At 40.7% G+C, this 18,885-nt stretch overlaps 1 protein-coding gene across 4 annotated transcripts; it reads left to right on the top strand.

The window, feature by feature from the left end:
* Positions 1 to 24: 24 nt before the first annotated feature.
* Positions 25 to 18,303, top strand: LOC143134422 (methyl-CpG-binding domain protein 3-like). Of its 4 annotated transcripts, none has more exons than XM_076294822.1 (7): positions 25 to 566; positions 1,515 to 1,671; positions 1,877 to 2,014; positions 3,009 to 3,099; positions 6,522 to 6,699; positions 8,809 to 8,974; positions 16,379 to 18,303. In XM_076294822.1, the coding sequence occupies exons 1-7, from the start codon at positions 457 to 459 to the stop codon at positions 16,391 to 16,393; spliced, it is 855 nt and encodes a 284-aa protein (XP_076150937.1). In that variant the 5' UTR covers positions 25 to 456; the 3' UTR covers positions 16,394 to 18,303. The 4 variants fall into 4 exon arrangements, with proteins under 4 accessions (XP_076150937.1, XP_076150939.1, XP_076150938.1 ...); XM_076294824.1 differs by having other exon boundaries at positions 26 to 470; XM_076294823.1 differs by having other exon boundaries at positions 26 to 566; positions 8,809 to 8,985.
* The last annotated feature ends 582 nt before the right edge of the window (positions 18,304 to 18,885 follow it).

The raw sequence follows: 18,885 nt of genomic DNA, 5'->3' as shown, positions 1-18,885 counted from the left end.
TCTAGTTAGCTTGATTGGGATAACACGGCAGAAGAGGATAGAGAGGCTAACTTACAGAACAGCCGCTCCAAAGTCAGTTTTTTCCTAACTTCAGATAGGAAAGCTGTATAACAGAAATGTCTTAAGTCAACAAAATCCTAAATAAACTTTCCTAACTTTAGGATGACCCATAATATATGATGCCAGTCATCTCGATAGAGCTCTGCTATCTCAATGTATCGCAATGGATGTAGGCTACTGCTCAATCGGAAGTTCGGAGACAATGTGGGCAAAGCTAGCGCCCCCATGTTTGCGCGCGGAATAAGGTGAATAGCGACACTCAGTGGACGCTGGAGGGATAGACTGGAGTGGAGTGTCCTAAAAGGTGACACTAGTGCGTGTGTGGTAAACTAAAGTGGGACATCGCATTTCTCCGCACACTTGTAACCTCGGCGCGCCTAAACCCACGAAGAAAACATGGAGCGGAAAAGGTGGGAGTGTTCGGCTCTCCCAAATGGTTGGAAAAGGGAAGAAGTGACCAGAAAGTCGGGGTTGTCCGCGGGGAAAAGCGATGTCTATTATTTTAGGTAGGCTGCTTGATGGCCGCTGAACTAGGGAGAGAGGGGGGCATTATTTTTTTTTAGCCTGGTTAGCTAATCCTTTAGCCATTACTAGCCACTATGTGGTGGGTTAAGATAACTACTGAACAATGTTTTAAAAAGTAGTTAAGTCTGGTAATAATGGGTTACTACTACAATCCCGAACCCCCTTTTAGTAATTGTTCTCACAATGCATTATGTGCAACTAACGTTAAACCAACCAGATGGAAGTTAGCGAATTAGCAAGCTAGCCAACGTGCTGTATCTCCGAGATAATAACAAAGATTAGGATACTAGTTAGCTTGTTGGGTAGCTAGTTGTAGACTGGCTGCCGCTGCTAATCAGACTGCACATGTGAAAATAAAATAAATAGTTTTCTCTTTACCACCTGCAATATTGAACCACATTTAAGTTATTTGTTGTGCAACCTCTCAGCCAGTAAGTTGCGCGTGGCTCCCCAACTTCTTGTGATCACGTTTCACTTCTTTTGTGTGTTAGCTTTGATGACTAGCTGCTAGCGAACGAACCATAACAGCAAACTTGCTGGTTAGCTTTACTGTCCGGATGTAATGTAACGTTATAACACATCACGATTTTGATTATGAACCCAAGCAGCGCACACATTGCATGTTGTTAAGCTCTGCTATAGTATACAATATTGCTGTAACGTTAAGTTTGAAGTAACTGACGTCTCTCGATTGAAATATACCAGTTGAATGAAACAAGAGCAACGATTAATGGATTAAAGTAATTGTGTAACTACTTGGTCATCTTGGACTTTAACCACATATGTGACATTTGCATTCGTTATGCGTAAAAACATGACAAAGTTACGGTCCACTCTGGACAGTCGGGTAGCTACAGGCCTACAGCTACATCCACATGTTTTATACAGTTTGGTGATGCACTCTCCTTTTGTGGTCCCCTGATCACTAGTCCCACTGGAAAGAAGTTTCGCAGCAAACCACAGCTGGCTCGTTACCTGGGAAACTCCATGGACCTGAGTTCCTTTGACTTCCGCACGGGGAAGATGATTTTCAGCAAGCTCAACAAGAACCGACAGCGTCTCCGCTATGACCAGAATCAGAACAAGGTATGGTTCAGCTGTGTGCGCTTTACAGGGCTAGAAACTACCATAAGAATATAACAACATACAAATATATAACAATGTTGTGCTTTATGAAATTACCAACATTTCTGTGATCTTTGGCATAATGAGCCTCATTTGCAGATCAGATATAATTTAAACATTTTACACAATATATCAATCTGTCATCTTTTGTTTTCTTTCACTGAAGGGCAAGCCTGACCTGAATACCTCACTACCAGTCAGGCAAACCGCCTCTATCTTCAAACAGCCTGTTACCAAAGTGACCAATCACCCCAGCAACAAAGTGAAGACTGATACCCAAAAAGCTGTTGAGCAGCCAAGACAGGTATCCCTCAAACCTACAGATTATTTTTTTTGACAGTTCCACTGTGTTACAGTAGTACTCCTTGTGGCATCAGCCAGGATGGATGTTCAGAGACACCTTTCTTTCACACAAACTTATGTCACAGACCACTTGGAGGTGCAAACAATATCAGATTTTTGTTAACTTCGAAACAGGCACCTTGCTTTGGATAGACAATAGCAATATATCATAGAAGAGATTAACGGCACCTATGATATGTTTAGTGTTCTAATGACGTCAAACAGCTAGTTATAGGTACCGAAATGATAGCTAAGGAACCAGATATGAACACACATGGATGGCTATGTGCTTGCATTATACAACTAAACATGACAGAATACTTTTATAACCCTTGAGCCAGCTCCTTACTATGTGATCTCAATGGCGATGCACAGTCATTTGCACCTCCAACTACATGGCGTACCTGGTTCAAAAACGCCCCCAAATGCCCGTATGTTTGTGTGAAAGAATTAATGTGACCTAAAATCTGCCTCGTTTTTATTGGTCGCACCAGTGTGCCTATAATTTGGCTGGTCTAACTCTGTGTGCATACATATAAACATTGTTTTCCACATGGGCATTCTACAACAGATATGGCATTGGCTTAATTTCTCCTGTCAATAACCAAGTGGGCAATTATAACACTGTAGACCTATTACAACATAGACCTATTGGTGGATATAACTGTGCTCTCTCTGCATCCCAGTAAATGTCCCATAAGTATACATGTCTTTACATAAGCCAATGATGGTAGAGTTAGTTTATCCAAATATGATAGTGACTTACCTTCCAAAATATATTCTTATATCTGTCATGGGTTGGCTTGGTAGAAAAGAAACAGAAGAAGAGGAGAGAGGGGAGTGATGAAGAACGGGATGTCTGCCTGTCTGTCTGTGGCATGTCTTTGAGCTTGCAGTGGGCATCATGTCGCACCAAGCATCACCTGTTCCTCTCTCTCTCTGCTTGTGTTGCGAAGCTGTTCTGGGAGAAGAAGCTCAGCGGCCTGAATGTGTATGACATCGCAGAGGGACTTATGAAGAGCATGGAGCTGCCCAAAGGCCTGCATGGTGAGTCGGTGCGTGCGTGCGCATGTGTGCAAAGCCAAAGTCACTGTTTTTGCTAAAAGCAACACCAAAGAACTTTTCCTCTGTCGCACGCACTATTTGTTTATCCAGCACCGGCTTTGCAAATAACAATGTCCACAGACAAGGTAGAATATGTTGCATGATTTTATGAATGTACGATGTATTGCGACATCAGATGCAAGTCAAATGTGTAGTTTCTTATGTCTCATTCCATCTAACTACATATCCGCTACCCGATCTGGCAAACTTACAACTTTTAGTGCGGTTATAGCCGATAGAGGGCCGCAAAACGAATACAGAAGTGCCGTTCACCCTGTTACGAGTTGACAAACCACTGAAACAATTTTGGAAACATTATTTTAAGGTACAAAAAACTCTTTGGTGTTGCTTTAAAACAGCATAACTCTCAAAAAGAATTTCAAGTTTTTGCCTGAAATTGCACTGTGCCTATTTACAAGGGCATTGTTCCCACCTCTTCTGGGGCCTACCATCAAATGTTGGACCTCTATAGAAAGCTGAGAACCTCTAGTTTTCGTAGGAAACAGTCAAAATAAATGTGATGTACTCAGAGTAACAGAGGCTAGAATATAGTTTTTTCTTTCTGCCGGATTACAAGCATCTCTGAATTGACCACATTTCAGCTCTCTAGGTCTCTTGATATCCCTTAGAAACACAACTGAGCCCTAGCACCAGGTCTTGTGAAGTTGTGTGAAAAAGTAGATCAGTATAGAATGAAAATATGAGTGCTTTAGACTATTATTTGCCAAGGTATGCCCATGCGTTTTGTAAAATGCCTATGGATACTCCCCATAGGACTTTTTGTTATCCAAAATGCATACTGACAATCAAATGCTTACTGCACATGAACCCCTTTGTGTAGAAGCATAATCCTGGTCTCAAATGAAAGGTAATACTTGGTTTCATGCTTGTATTTGGATTATACTTCAGGGGTTCTGATATGGAATGACTACACTAAATATGGAATGATTACAAAAATGTCTCTATTTTTGCATTTACTTTGTTGGTTCAATGAGTGTGTATAAGATAGACTATACATCTGTACAACTAATATTGGATAACACAACATGAAGATTCAATTTCTATGGATTATTGTGAATATTTCAGTACCCAATATGTTGCATCTACTTATTGTGCTGCAGCTACACTGCAGCCAGAAGTCAGGGTAGCACCAAAAGCGGAAGGGGGGGAGGGGGGCATTTTGGATCAAATTTAATTGAGACATAATAAGATTAATCTAAGAATGTAAAGCACTATCAAGATTGTACATGAAAAAAGTTGTCATTTTTGGATTCCCAAGAGTCAAAGCTTTGAAATGGTGTATAACATTACTATGCTACATAGCAATATGGTGCATACAATTGATTTAGAATGTTGGGGGAAGGGGGTAACCGTCCCGCCGGCGGGACACTGAAAGTTATGTGGTTTTAAAATATGAAAATATATAGTGAGTGATTGAAAACTGTGACTGGTTTGAAAACTTGTGAAAACTTCAGACTTTTCCCTTCCTTATTTGACCAATTGCAAAACCCTGCCCATCGAACGCAGATGAGCCAATGACAGTCCAGTAGCTCCGCGCAGGCAAGCATACTCTTTATGGCTCCATAGAAATGCATTGGGAGCTGTGATTTTTGTCCAGTTTAATGGGATTTTTTTAGTGATGTGAGTTGAAAAGGACGGCCAAACGACGTGTGAGATTAAGGCAATACCGATACACAGAATAACGCCTTTAAATCTTGATTAAGTTTTCTGTAATTATGTTAAATTAGATTAAATTCTCTCCTCCCAGCTCTCCACTATTTTAAGCAAAGGGTTACTCCTTAGCAAACCATAATGAAACAGTGCTCCACCACGTCTGTGGATTAAGCCATCCAGTCAACTCAATGTAAGTAAGATAAACAAAGATGTTAATTGTTCTCAGCATTGCAAGCATTGTGTATGATTGTCACTTGGTGGAGAGTTGTAGATAACTAACGTTAGCATAGTAAGTTAACCGCTGCTAACGTGCTAGCATCGTCACGTCAGAAATGCATGGGGCTGTGCACAGTAGTTTAACATTTATTTACCATAAACCAATAAAGTTGCTCTGCAATGTAGTAGGCTATGTTTCCGTTTTCTTTTTTTTTCAGTACCATGTTCCTTACATGACGTGGCCCAGTGTCCTTGTAACATGCATGCAAGTCTCTCTAGCACAGCTAATGTTAATGTCAGTGAATCACACTCACACAATCACAGAATATTTACATAGACCTCTGAAGTTAGCTTACAAAAAGGACCCCAAGCTGCCATCGTTGCTCATGTAAGGAGATCCTGATCTCGTTATCCGGAAAAAGATGGTTGTAATGGAACCGAGCGGAAGTTACCATTAATGAATGTGGGTGTGGCCAAAGAAGCAGAGGCAGTAGTGAAGATGGACAGTAATTTATTATTCGGCTTGGCTCGAACAACCAAGCAGAAGAGTCCATAGAAAAATGCATAGAAAAATTTTAATAATCTTCCAAAATTGCGATATTGAACCAGTATGAAATATCTGCTTTAGCTTCTAATCAAAATACAGCAACATTGTAACAGTCATAGTACTCACAGTACCCTACACATCACATAGGCCAGACAAGACAAGACTAACATCAGACTAGACAGAGGGGAACATATACCTGGCGGCCAGCACCATTTAACATACACAGGTAAACACTAAACAATCAAATTAACACACAATAGACAAGACAGACCCTGGGCCACAAGCATAGATATATCATAATGTCACTAGCAGAATTAGCAAACCACATTATTAAATAACAGACTCGGTTACATATGGAAAGACTGAACATCGATCGGCTTGATCAGGACCGTCTCGAAATCCCCCGACAACCAATTGGCATAATGGAACGGTCCAATACCGCCCGGAAACAATAAACAGTCCATGGGATCCAGTCGGCCCTCCTTTGCCACCGGACCTTCAGAAGCCGGAACGAGAGGACGACGCCATGAACGCGAATCGGTAGCTATCGGTTGACAAACATTCAAACTTGTGTCTAATTCCAACAAACAATAAATGTGCCACCATTACTAATAGCTCCGTGTTGTCGTTTCTAACACATCTTAAAAGTGATAGCCACATAGCAATGGCCCATGTACGAGTGTGTGTTGTGTGCAAATATAAGCTGATGCATAGCAGACGAGTGCCGACAATCATGTGCGGTCGTAGCTAGACCGTCACAATGGTACCCGAATCTCCTTATATAGGCAAAGAAGGCAGCTTTTGGATCCATTTTATAGGCAAACTTCAGAAGTCTATTCTTGGATTTGCCAGATGCAGCTATCCAAAGCTCATTGTAGATAAGTTAGACGTGCTGACTCTCCTGTTATGTACTGTGTGTGTGTTGCAGGAGTGGGGCCAGGTTACGTGGATAAGACCCTGCTGTCGGCCATTGCGAGCGCACTGCATACCAGCTCGGTGCCCATCACGGGCCAGCTGTCTGCTGCGGTGGAGAAAAACCCAGGGGTCTGGCTCAACACCTCCCAGCCGCTCTGCAAGGCCTTCGTGGTTACGGACGAGGACATCAGGTAAACACACCGCAGAGAGATACAGGCTCAAGGTTTCTACTCTCATACATAACTATACATAAGGTAGAAACCGCAACATGTGAAAGTACTTGGGACTTTATGCCTCACATCAACTTCCTAATTATAACTGCAAATGGACTGCATTTATATAGTGCTTTTTATTCCGATCACTAAAGTTTTACAGAGTAGTGCCTCACATTTGCCCATTCACTCACTCATTCACCCATTAATTTACCCATGCACCCATTCGCCCACACATTCATGCCTCGTCAGGCGCCCCACTTCTCCTGCTGCTGAGACCTTGCTGTTGTGCAAGGTGCTGTGATACAGCTTCCGCACCCAATGGATTTCATTGCTTTGGTTTGAAATGTTTATTTTGATGATCTTGATGTTGCTGCTTTATGATGAGGATGATAATGAGGATGATAATCGTTGAAGATGATGGTGGTGTAGGAATGGGCATAATTAATCGACGATCGATAGTTGATCATTAAGAATTTCGTCGATCACGTTAATTTGTTGTCGATTAAACTAATGCAGGTTGCGTTACATAGTGTGTCTTGAAGCAATTAAATGAATCACTGTGTGGCAGCAATTAAACATTATACCACCCGGGGACAATATTTGACACTATAGGCTACTCCGTTACCTACGAGTTTCCGTTTTGATTTATGAAGAGTTCACGGTGAAGTGTGGCGTGAGACTATTTTATCATTTAAAAAACGATAACGTTAGTTCACTGCAAACACTGCGATGTAATAATTGCCTACGACTATCAGTGCACGAGCAAAAGAAGACATTGTTTGGATTTAACTCAATGAAATAAGAGCTCTTAATATTTGATGTTGTTGGTTGGTTTAATACCTTGTGGTCAATGAAAAGTCGTTGTCCTACACCATGGTCAGGGTCTCCAACACGTCGCTCTCAAGCTCAGTCGCTTGCCGTCCCCTTCTGAGCTTGCCGGCTGAAGCAGTAGGCCTAGGCTACTACTACATTTAAACACAATTGTTGCCGCGACTGGAGGCATTCCAGCCTACGAATTTAATAAAGTAAATCATGCAATTCAAACTCAATTTAGGCTACTTGGCTACGCAATAAGGTTTCCATTACAGCACAGCACACGTTTTGAATGAATGAAAGCGGCTGCCTTGTCTCGCAATAAACAGCGGGTGAAAATCTCGACTCTTTCAACTACATGAAATGTAATAGTTAGCCATCAAATACCTCCCAGATTTCAGTGCTCATCAGTCCTAACATTGAGGAATATAATCAAACTGCCCAAAAGTAAATTAAATCCCAAACCAAACGGAAAATCTTCTGCTTTTGATAGCGGTATGCACTCCAAACAAAACGCATGTCTCACAATAAAACGCACATAGAAATAAAGGCCTGCTGAATATAGCCTACGTCTGCCCCAAATAAAGCCCTGTGTTTTGCGCAGCCTAAGTAAGTAAAAGACCCCGGCCATAATTTGAGGATTTACGACAGTTATTTTTTTGTGAGGCTTTGTTAAATAGCCTAATTAATGTTAGGCTAATCTCTCACCCTCTTTCTCGACTCCCTTGGATGGTTCTGAGTTACATTTTGACAAAACCTGTCAGATCTAAGCATTATTATGTTTTTGGTTAAGTTATTGTTTAACATGATTATTTTTTATAATTTATTATTTTGGAACAAAGAAGGGTCTCTGTTCTCTGAACGCCGGCTCGCATTCCGCTGCTTTAGAGCACCGCAGCACAGCGCTTAATATCTTCAAGTTTAGCCTAACCGAACGTCCAGTTTAACTGCCACAAGTTATTCTTCTTGTGATAAAGATCTCATCGAGGAAAAACACGCTGTATTTTTGTATTTTCATTGCATTTTTAAATTTAAAAAAGTTAAATAAATAATGAATTTTAATATAGGCCTAGAAATATTAATGATTAATCGATAGTTGATCGTTAATTCTCCCGACGATTGACTAAGAAAATTTAATCGAATGCCCATCCCTGTGATGGTGTTATTATTGATGATGACGATTATGTTCATGTGAAGTGATGGGAAGTAGGAGGTGCTGGTGTAGAGATGAGATTGTTGTTGTTGTTGTTGTTGTTGTTGTTGTGGTGACAGGAAGCAGGAGGAGCTGGTGTACAGCGTGAGGAAGAGGCTGGAGGAGGCCCTGATGGCTGATATGCTGGCGCAGATCGAGGAGGCCGCCATCGATGTGGCCGCGCTGAAGGATGAAAATGACGACGATGATGATGACGACGATGACAATGCGGAGGATGCAGAAAAGGTATAGCCCAGGTGAGCGATGACATTGTCAGAGTGGACCAGGGGGGTATTCCATCAAGCAAGCTAAAGCAAAGAGCAAGTCCACTCAGTGGGCATATTGTAACGCATATTGGGCACTTATCGGGCATCTATTTTGGCAGAAATGCACGTGTACAAGACTTCATGACACCAACCTTGCTCCAGCGGTGAGATCACAACACATGATTGGCACGATGTATTCACAACACACCACATGATTGGCACAATGTATTCACTGTGGAAGGGTATATAGGATATGTGTAGACAACTGCCATATTGGCGTTACAAACTAACCCCATGCATTTCTATGGAGGAGTTTTTGAGTGCTGTGTCTCCTTATTAGAAAGTCTGGCTAAAGGCCAAACCTGGCTTGCAAATTTATGTGAGAGTTCCATTCCATTCATGTGACTTAAAGGAATCCTCAGTAACGATTTCATAATCATTTATGCCACTGAACTAGACTGCTCTGTAGCAGGTTAACTTGTTTAAGCTTTATTAAAGGCCCAATCACATTTCTCCGTCTTACCCCTTCCCTTTACCCCTCCCTCTTAGTGTTGCGCTTTCACATAAGAGGAAGGGGTATCCCAATTCTCTTTTGGATCAAGGGGTAGGGCTAAGGGGAAGGGCTAGATACCCCTTAAAACTGAGATGAACTTACTTGAATCTAAGGGGTAAGAGAAATACCCAACATACATCGCACACACTGGAAAAACAAGCACACTGAGGGACTCATTCTTGTAACATTTTGGCATTAATCTATCTATAAATTACAGGAACGCCTGTCTGTCTCTGTCTGTCTGTTATTTGCATATCTCTCGAACCGTTTGTCCGATGGCAGGTGTCTTGCTAAACTTGGCAGGTGTTTTGCTACGGGCACGTGTATGTGCAGTGGCAAGTTTAACGTTGTTTGGATAAGTAATGCAAAATATATTGTTAAATATATCGGTAAAAGAAGCACAGATTGGCTTTCTCTGCTCTACTATAGCCACTACCCCTCTTGCACAGCACAGGACCAGAGACAGAGGGGGTAAGTGTAGTTTTGGCAGCACTGAATCATGGGTCAAAATGCAAGATGTTTGGATGATTATAATGTCTGACATCAACAATAAATACTCCATGTATGCTTATACTCCATGTATGCTTACACAAAAGGATTCTGCGGATTTTGCAGTGGCCATTCAAAATGACATAAAAATGATGTGCTACTTTGGACTTGACTTTGCAGTCGGAATTGTCGTTAGTTTATTCAAAGTCCCAAATTGAAACGAGCGATTGGTTAATGGTCCCAAATTTAAGGACGTTTCAGAATCCAAAGACTTTTTTTGAGTCACATAGTTGCAAATCTCATATAATGATGCATCTTTCTACAAAATGTTTTGTCTTCTATATTATTACATTATTCAATAGGCTAATAGCCAGAGTTTAATTTAAACTCAATTTAAACTAGGTTTAAGGTTGGTGCAACATAATTAGTCATTAACCCATGATTTAATCCAGTTTAAAAGTTAAACCACGTTGGTGCAACCCGCCCTTAGGGGCCTACATCAAAGCTTTAGGCTTATGTCATTTCGAGTGAGTGGCTGACAGAGCGTGATGTCACTATAGGCTACCAGAGATTGTTGAGTCACATTGTTGCAAATTTCATACCATGATGCATCATTCCACAAAATGGTTTGTCTTCTCTATCAGGAAGTTATTCAATAAGCTTAATAATAAATATATAGCCTTAACTCAAAACAGCTTTTAGGCTTATATCATTTTAAACTGTAAAAATGTCACATGCAGCCATGCCTTAATATTCAATATTCATTATTGAATGCTTAGCTAGGATGATGTTTTCCCTGTCATCCTATTTTTAAAGCAGTAATTGGGCTACAGGTTTTCTACAGGAATGGCATGTTTGAACGGGCACTGCACTAGTAAGGATTCTAAAATGAAAACGGTCATTGTTTTATGTTTCATTCAATCTTGTAGCCATACTGTATTTAAAGGTCTTGTTGTTCATACAAAAGTTTTCAACAGCATATCTTTATTGGCGATTGGCACGAAAGTCACGCTATTTACATATTTTCATGTCTGATGCCCCACAAATTGACAGCATACCATGTCCGAAATTTAACTAATGTCCAGCAGCAGCAATATTTGCTGAACTTTTTTACCTTTCGTCTGATATGAATGCTGAGATGCATAGCCTATTGCTGATGACTTTTTGATGCCAATAACAACCATTTAGGGAATGCTGTAAAATATCAAAGTTGTGGGACATTTACATAGCTTAAACTGTATGTTTATTTTGTCCCCCATGCCTGTTTCATTCATCTCGACCAGGAGGGACGAATGAAACATTAGGCCAATTTCAGTGGCATGTGAAGCTGAGCCCGACTGACGCATAGTAGCTTGCCTTGGCCTTATAATGTATTGTTGTTGTGCGTAGCATCACACATAGTAGCATGCCTTGGCCTTATAATCAGGGTTCCCACGGGTCATGGAATTTCTGGAATATCATGACATTTTGCAAAGTCTGTTCCAGACATGGAAAGTCAGGGAATTTTAGAATTTTTGGGGCAAAGTCATAGTCTGGCTTTCACCAGACCAAGCTCAATCTTTTAAGATTGAACGGGCATAGTTCAAATGACTCTGTACACAATTGGATAGTCATTCACCAATCTGATCAAGGACGTCTGTGACGTTTGCAGAGCGACGTGAAACACCAGACTCTCCCGCTATCGTCATTGTTTTAAACCTTCCAATAGCGCGCCAGGTGGACAAGCCAGCTTGTGATTGGTCCCGGCAAAATTGTAACGGAAGCAGCAGAAAAAGATGCACAGGTTTCCAGCCTGAGCTGCAGGGCGAAAAAGAAATTGCTGTCAGATCAGGCTGTGTTCACCCAGCCTAGCAAAGTCATGGAATGTCAGGGAATTCTGTTGTAGGAGTTTAAAATGTACTTGCCAAAATACATTAATACAAATATTTCCGTGCAGAATTAGTGTATATCTGGTTCTTAGCTTTACTGCCTGCTTGAGTAGCCCAAACTTTGTTTATTCAATGCCCATTTATTCATCTCCCTCTCTAGAAAAGTAAATTATTCTTCAACGCTATGCGGCTGCTCTGAACTCATTGGTTGGTATATTGTACCATTCATTATAATAAGTCTTGGAAATTCAGGATTTTTGTCAGGGAAAAGTCAGTGAATTTTACATTTGACTTAGTGGGAACCCTGTATAATGTACTGTTGTAGTGTGTAGCATCATTAGCCAATTATGCTCTTTAATGGAACAAATGCTAAGGGGTCAAATGGTTCATGTCATGTTGTTCATGACTGCCAAATCAATTGCCTGTTGTCAAGTCCAGATTAAATATAAAATTAGAAATTGTAGCATGGTGTATAGCATGTTAGGTAATGTAATTTCACAAACAAAAAAAACTGAGACTTTGTGGCAGACGGTATGAAATGTGGCAGACAGTATGTTGATTTTAATGCATTATCATCTACACCTAAGCATCGATTGAGAGTTAGATTTTTTGTTTAGCCTAAGAACTAAGCATTCTTTAAGTGGGCCAAAGTTGTTTTGAGGTTAGGCTGTTTATTTATTCACTCATTTTGTTCAAGCATGGGAAGACTTAATAAATCAAACTGAAATCCCTGAATTTTACAACATATATCCTTGGTTAAAAGAAGGCAGGATGCTGCTAACTTGCATTGATGGAACGGCTTGAACCACATTTTTAGGTTTATTTTAATTATTTTATGACATAGAATTAGTTAAATTTAAGAGTAACACATTTTATTCTTTCATGTGTCTAACATGTGTTGAGTGACAATAAACTAAACTAAACTCAAGTGGAAGTGTATGTTAACTCAAACTAGTGATGCACAGGCGATATTTTCAAATATGCTGGTCACGACTAAATCGCTGATAAGCGTCACCGACCTATTATACTATAAGAGAGCAGATCTGAAAACTATCCATAGCGAGTAGCAGAGGGATATGCAAGATTTTTTTTTTTTCTTGTCTCTCTCTTGTTGAAAAAATTTGAAATGTATTTGAATACTTTTTTGCCAGCAAAGTTATATCAAAAACATTGTCAATAAAAATATCAGTATCAGCCAAAGTGAATTTTAAATATCGGTATTGGCCCAGAATTTCAATATCGGTGCATCGCTAATTCAAACCAAGCTTTTTCTGATGCTCTCATTAGCGACACTGATGAAAGTGGTCATGTGATGCATATATCTATGTATATTTACCATTTACAGATGACTTTAGTTCGGTTTAGTTATATAGTTTATGTTGAGCTGTCAGCTAAGCACTAATTGATAGACATAACAGCCCTGCAGAATGCACTGTGATAGTGTGCGAGTTGGCCAGTTGACCTATTCATTGGCCAATATGGGAGGGTCAGGCAGACTCACAGCGGCATTTTTAAAAGCAGTCAATGGCTTTAATTAGTGGATGAGGTGCAGGGATGTGGATGAGTCCAGCTCATTGAGCTTGATGTTTGATGTAGGACTGGTGAACAACGGTCCTCACCGCAATCTCTGCGGCTGCCACCATGGACATGCCTCGGGAGCTGTACGTTGTCTGTGTGACCAATGACCATCTATTTAGTTATGGCACATTCTGTGCTGTAGTGGTCTTGAAGCTTAATGCCATGTGTCCGCTTCGAAAAAAAGCTAGCTCACCCCTCATCGTTTATTTTTGTTTGCATGCTGTACCTAAAGAAAAAATGCCCCAATAAGGGCAGTTGGCAGTTCACAAGGTCCATCTGCAGCCTCAGGTAGAGGTCTGTAAAATAAGCGGTGGACATGTTGTGTGTAATCAAAGGTCAGATCGATCCTTTGCAGCCTTGAGCATGCGTGTTAGATCACATTACCAACTAGAGAAGGTCAACAGAATGGAGACATTGTTGAGATTCAATCACAGTTATTATACTCTATATATTTTGGTACAATTGCAAATAATGCCAAGGTGTATTCCCAAGGTACACATGATGGGACATTTATTTATCCGGTCTGAGGTGTGCTGTCATGTTATTTATTTGTCGTGTTTCTTTCAAAGCTTTGAGAATATACAGCATGCCAGTTAGTTATGGACAACTTTATGCAGCTAGTTATTGGGCCTTGTATGAGGTGCAATTGGCTGTCATTTACTCATGAGTGGAACATCCTTTGACCAATATAAATGGTGGCAAAGATTGATGGAAATTGAAGTGCAAAACAGTATGCGGATTGAACAGTCAGGTTTAGAAGTATTTTTATTGTCAGTCAATAGCTTACAATGTTGGGCACACTGTTAATGATTATTAAGAACAAAAGACAAAACCTTCCATATTCATTTTTCCTGTGGTACACCTGAGCAGCCCTCACGGCACACCTGTTTGGGAAACACTGACATACTGTAGATGACGGTAGGAGGTGTGGGGTGAGAGGTCACCAGGCCATATGTGATTTAGGGACACTTGGAAATGAGCTCACTGTTCCCGAAATACCCTACAAATATGATCTACAGTCTTTTCCACAGTGGAGTCCAGTATTCCCTGTCTACACACATCTATATTGTTAGCTAGAGCAGTGGTTCTCAACCTTTTTTTAGTGATGTACCCCCTGTGAAATATTTTTTCAGCCAAGTACCCCCTAACCAGCACAAAGCATTTTTAGTTGAGAAAAACTTAGCAATAACACAGAGCAATAAAACATTCTTCAAGATACAGCCGGAATTTTGCCGGCTCTGGTTTGGCCTTCTTTGCCACTTGGCCCTCCATGTTTTCACAAGAATTACCGCTACGCTTCAACCACGACTCCATCGTTTCAGTTTTGACAGTGATTGACAGGTGATGGCGGGTGGCATGTGACAGGTTGGGTCGAACCATCCTGGTATGGGGGGGGGGGACTCTGGGTTTTTAGGATAATGAAATTGAATAGCCTACTGAAATATAAAATTAATTTTATGAACTTATATTTTCCTGAAATATTTATTAAATAATTGTTTTTAAAGTATTTTTGCATGGATTCGACTTTTTAAATATATGTATATTTTAAAATCTAACATACCCCCTGGAGTGCCTTCACCTACCCCCAGGGGGCCCCGGCCCCCACTTTGAAAACCACTGAGGCCTCGTCCACACGGAGACGCTTTTTGGGTTAAACGCACCGGTTTTGCTTCGTCTTGGCCGATCGTCCAAATGAATCCTGTAAATGCACTGCCCGAAACCGCACTTTTTTGAAACCTGGTCCCAGGGTAGAAAAATCTGAAACCGTAGCCCTTGTGAGTTTGTTTGGACGGCGAAACCGCATACTTGCGTAGGCTATTGACGTCGTCGCCACACCTCAGCTGCCCTGGACTTGACACAAGTTTATAGTATTGCCTAACAATAGTTTTCATACATGACATTACCTACGATTACACTCAGTAGGATAAATATCACAACTGGTGCGGCGCAGCGACAATAGCTTATGTCTTGGACTGAACGGTGGACTGAACAGTGTTTTCCCCGGTGTTTTTTTGATGCATTCTAGCTACTGTCAGTGACGCGAGAGAACTAGTCAGAAGTTATTGGAAGTGCGGTGTAAGTTTAAATTAATTTGTGCGTAGTGCCGGTGTCATTCATTTATTTGACATGTCTTACAACATAAATAAATGCATTCACAGTCTAGTGAAGTCAGATATGAGCATACAAAGACGCCTAGAACTCATGTTAAGCCGATGGTAGCGCACTAAATGCGAATGCGCGATTTGATGCAGGCAAAAGTATCGACTGTTACTAACGAAGGTATTATAGCAATATTATAAATGTGGCGACGGAATAGCCTAGAACTTGGGTAGGCCTAGCGTTTAGTAGCCTATGTGTGAATCTCGGACTATCCTACAACTAGAGAAAGTAAAGGAGATTATTTGTACCTGCGTTAGCCAAATAAAGGACGGGACTGCACCCTTCACAACCCGTAAAATTGAAGTTTATTAGTTTTACAGTTGACTACAGTTGACAGTTCACTATCAGTCCACACAAACAATTCTGGTTTCCTTGTACTAGCCATTTTTGTCGTAGCCTATTCTGTCTGTTTGTATAGCCTACAGCTCGCAAGCTTTGGTCAATTTCTGTAAAGAAACAGTGCCACCTATAGGCCTGGGATATGAAGTAACGGTTGAGTCGTGTTGAGATGGATCCGTTTGGACGCAAATATTCTTGATACGGTTCCAGGGAAGACGGAGGAAAAAAAGATCGGTTTGGTACGTGTGGACTAGGCCTGAGTTGGAGTATATAGGTCAGCTCCATGTTTGTAATTTTTATATATATATATGAGTGAACCCCTGGTGTACAAATCTAGCGGTAATGAATCAGGATGTGAAGGGTGAGTTGATTGGTGTTCTGTTTTTTCTCTCCTCAGGGTCTCAAGCATTGATGAGCTCTCTGGGTCCACAGCATTTTTTTTATTTTTACTCTCACAGGACTGTGACCAAAACCACGTCAGCCACAAGCCGATCAGGAAGAACACCAGTCACTGTTTTTTCTACGTCTTTTCTATCGAGTCACTTTGCACTCCGTCACCTGTCTTCACCTATTGTCACCTGATTCCACTTTGTCACTCCGGTACAAACTACGTGTCATAGTTACAAATGAGTTAGTTCATGCATTTCTATTAAAGGTTACGTTATTTTATGTGTTTTCACAACAAATGTTTTTTTGTTTTTTTGTCAGTTTACTTTGCAGATAATGGAAAATGTGACACTCTCAGTTCTTAAACTTGTATTTAACTCCCCCTGGTGATTTTCTAGAACCACCCGTCCCATTTCGCTCGCTCTCGCACACACACACAAACACACTCACTCTCGCTATCACACACGCGCTCGCTCTCGCGCACACACACACACACACAAGCCCTCCCACTCACAGCTGCGGGGTCTTCAGGGATGGGGCAGGCCGTTGCGAAGTAATTTGAATCACCTTCGCTGTTTAAGTTGTTAATTAATGCTCTCAATAGGCAGACTGTAGCTGGCTGCTAAAAAGGGTGGTCAAATCCATTATGGTGTCCTTTTATATAAACACTTGAGCAGTATTTACATGTCTCAGACCATCTCCCCTGGGTTTTTGAAGACCTGTTTGTATGGGGAGGGATTGATACACACCAATTACTTTTTTATGCTTTATTCAGGTGTTGGTCGCAGGACCTTATTTTGATATGGTAACTTTTGGCTGAGCTATGTACAGGTCAGCAGCACTCATCTCCCATGTAACTTAAAAGAGGATTTTGAATTCTCTTCAATAGTTAGCTAAGCTTTCATAAAATGTCATGTTTGGGCTGGGTTTTTCCCCCTATAATTTTCTTGTTTGTTTGTGTGTGTATGTGTTTTGTTTTTGGAGACGTTACTATCAAAAGTTTTTTTGCTGTATACAAGAAAGATTGGCCACATGTGGTGTGGTTATGTTATTAAGTCCTGTTCGTAGTTTCCATTTCCAAAATGGAGGATCAGGTGGTTAGCTGGCCCTGGAAGTTCCAGAGCTCAGTGTGCACTAGAACCTGCTGCATTCTTGCTTATAGGCACACCAGATGAGTAACGGGTCAATTTCAGGCTCAGGCCCTGGTGCTGTCTTCACACTAGTGAAGTGCTTTTGTTTTACCGTTTAAACATTTTTTTTCTCTTGATTATTTTTTTTGGTTTCTTGTGCGTGGTAGAGTTTGTCTATGTACCCCCCCCCCCCCCCATGTCCTCCTTTTTTCAGTATACTCGCTGGATAATCTGGACATAAATTAATTAAGGTATGGCTTGCGGTGTACTATCCTTACCTACGGTTGCCCTTGAACATTGGGCACAGAAGACATAAATCACTGACAGGTTATAAAAGGTTAATAAAATTTACTTAACCTCCTCCTTAAACATCTTACCTGGATAGTTCTGTGTGTTTGTATGGTGAGGCCAGATGTAGGTATTTAGCACGACTGATTTTTAGATCTGTCTTAATGGAGATTATGAATCGTCATGGTGCTTCACCTATTCTTTTTATTTTGCATTACATACACAACCACCTTATGATTTATTACTATTATTATTGCAAGGGGTTATGAATGCAAATGTTGTTTTTATTCTATAGTAATACGTCAGACCATTGTTATGCTTCTGAGTACAGTGTGTGTATGAGCCTTTGCAAATGGGTGCTCTAAACTATGAGCTTTTTCACTTGTCTGTTCTGCTTTAAACCCTACATATGGAGCTATTATGTAGATTATTTTTCTTAAGCTTTCAGTAGCAGAAAAAAATGGCAAGGTTTTGTATAAAAACAGAAAAATAAAGACACTTTTGGGTATAGAAAACATCTTTGAGTCTACGGTGTGTTTGATAATGCCTGTAAAAATGTGAGAACATTTGACTAGTGCAATGCATTCTACGCTGTTTCTGACAGAAAGGAAACTCTTTTCCTATATTTTGTATATGTACGATGATATTAACCCATTACCCATGGGCCTTCTTTTCTTTTCTCTGATTGTCTAACACTTTGTAAAGCGCCATGAGACGTGTAATGTTTTGGCGCTCTATAAGTACAATTAAATTGAAATTGAAATATATATTATAGAATCTATATTAGAATAATAGTGGATTAATATAATTGTGTGTGCTAATTGGAGGCATTATGTGTTTCTGCACTGCGTATATGCACTTAAATGATACTCGTCTAGATATGAGGTCAGCTTTATGTCTGGAACAGATCTCTATGTGAGAGAACACACCCAGCTTATCCTCTCTGGCCTTGATTTTACCCCAATGCATTATCCAACCACTGAAGGAGAATGACTCGACTGTGAGGTGGACCCTACGCCGCATGCTCACAACATCCGACGTGTGTATGAGTTCAAGCAGTAATCTGCGCACAAAAACAATCTAGATAAAATATTAACCA

Source organism: Alosa pseudoharengus, unplaced genomic scaffold (assembly GCF_046254945.1).
Source record: "Alosa pseudoharengus isolate Yale_2024_CS ecotype anadromous, Long Island Sound unplaced genomic scaffold, YU_APseudo_1.1 YU_APseudo_1.1_scf_2, whole genome shotgun sequence".
Taxonomy (NCBI): Eukaryota; Metazoa; Chordata; class Actinopteri; order Clupeiformes; family Clupeidae; genus Alosa; species Alosa pseudoharengus.
Note: the sequence above shows the minus strand (reverse complement) of the source record. Positions and strands in the feature narration are given on the sequence as shown.

Coding starts and splice junctions, on each gene's coding strand:
- LOC143134422 (XM_076294822.1), top strand. CDS start 457: ATGGAGCGGAAAAGGTGGGAGTGTTCGGCTCTCCCAAATGGTTGGAAA. Junction 2,015..3,008: donor CTGTTGAGCAGCCAAGACAG/GTATCCCTCAAA, acceptor TGTGTTGCGAAG/CTGTTCTGGGAGAAGAAGCT. Junction 6,700..8,808: donor GTTACGGACGAGGACATCAG/GTAAACACACCG, acceptor TTGTGGTGACAG/GAAGCAGGAGGAGCTGGTGT.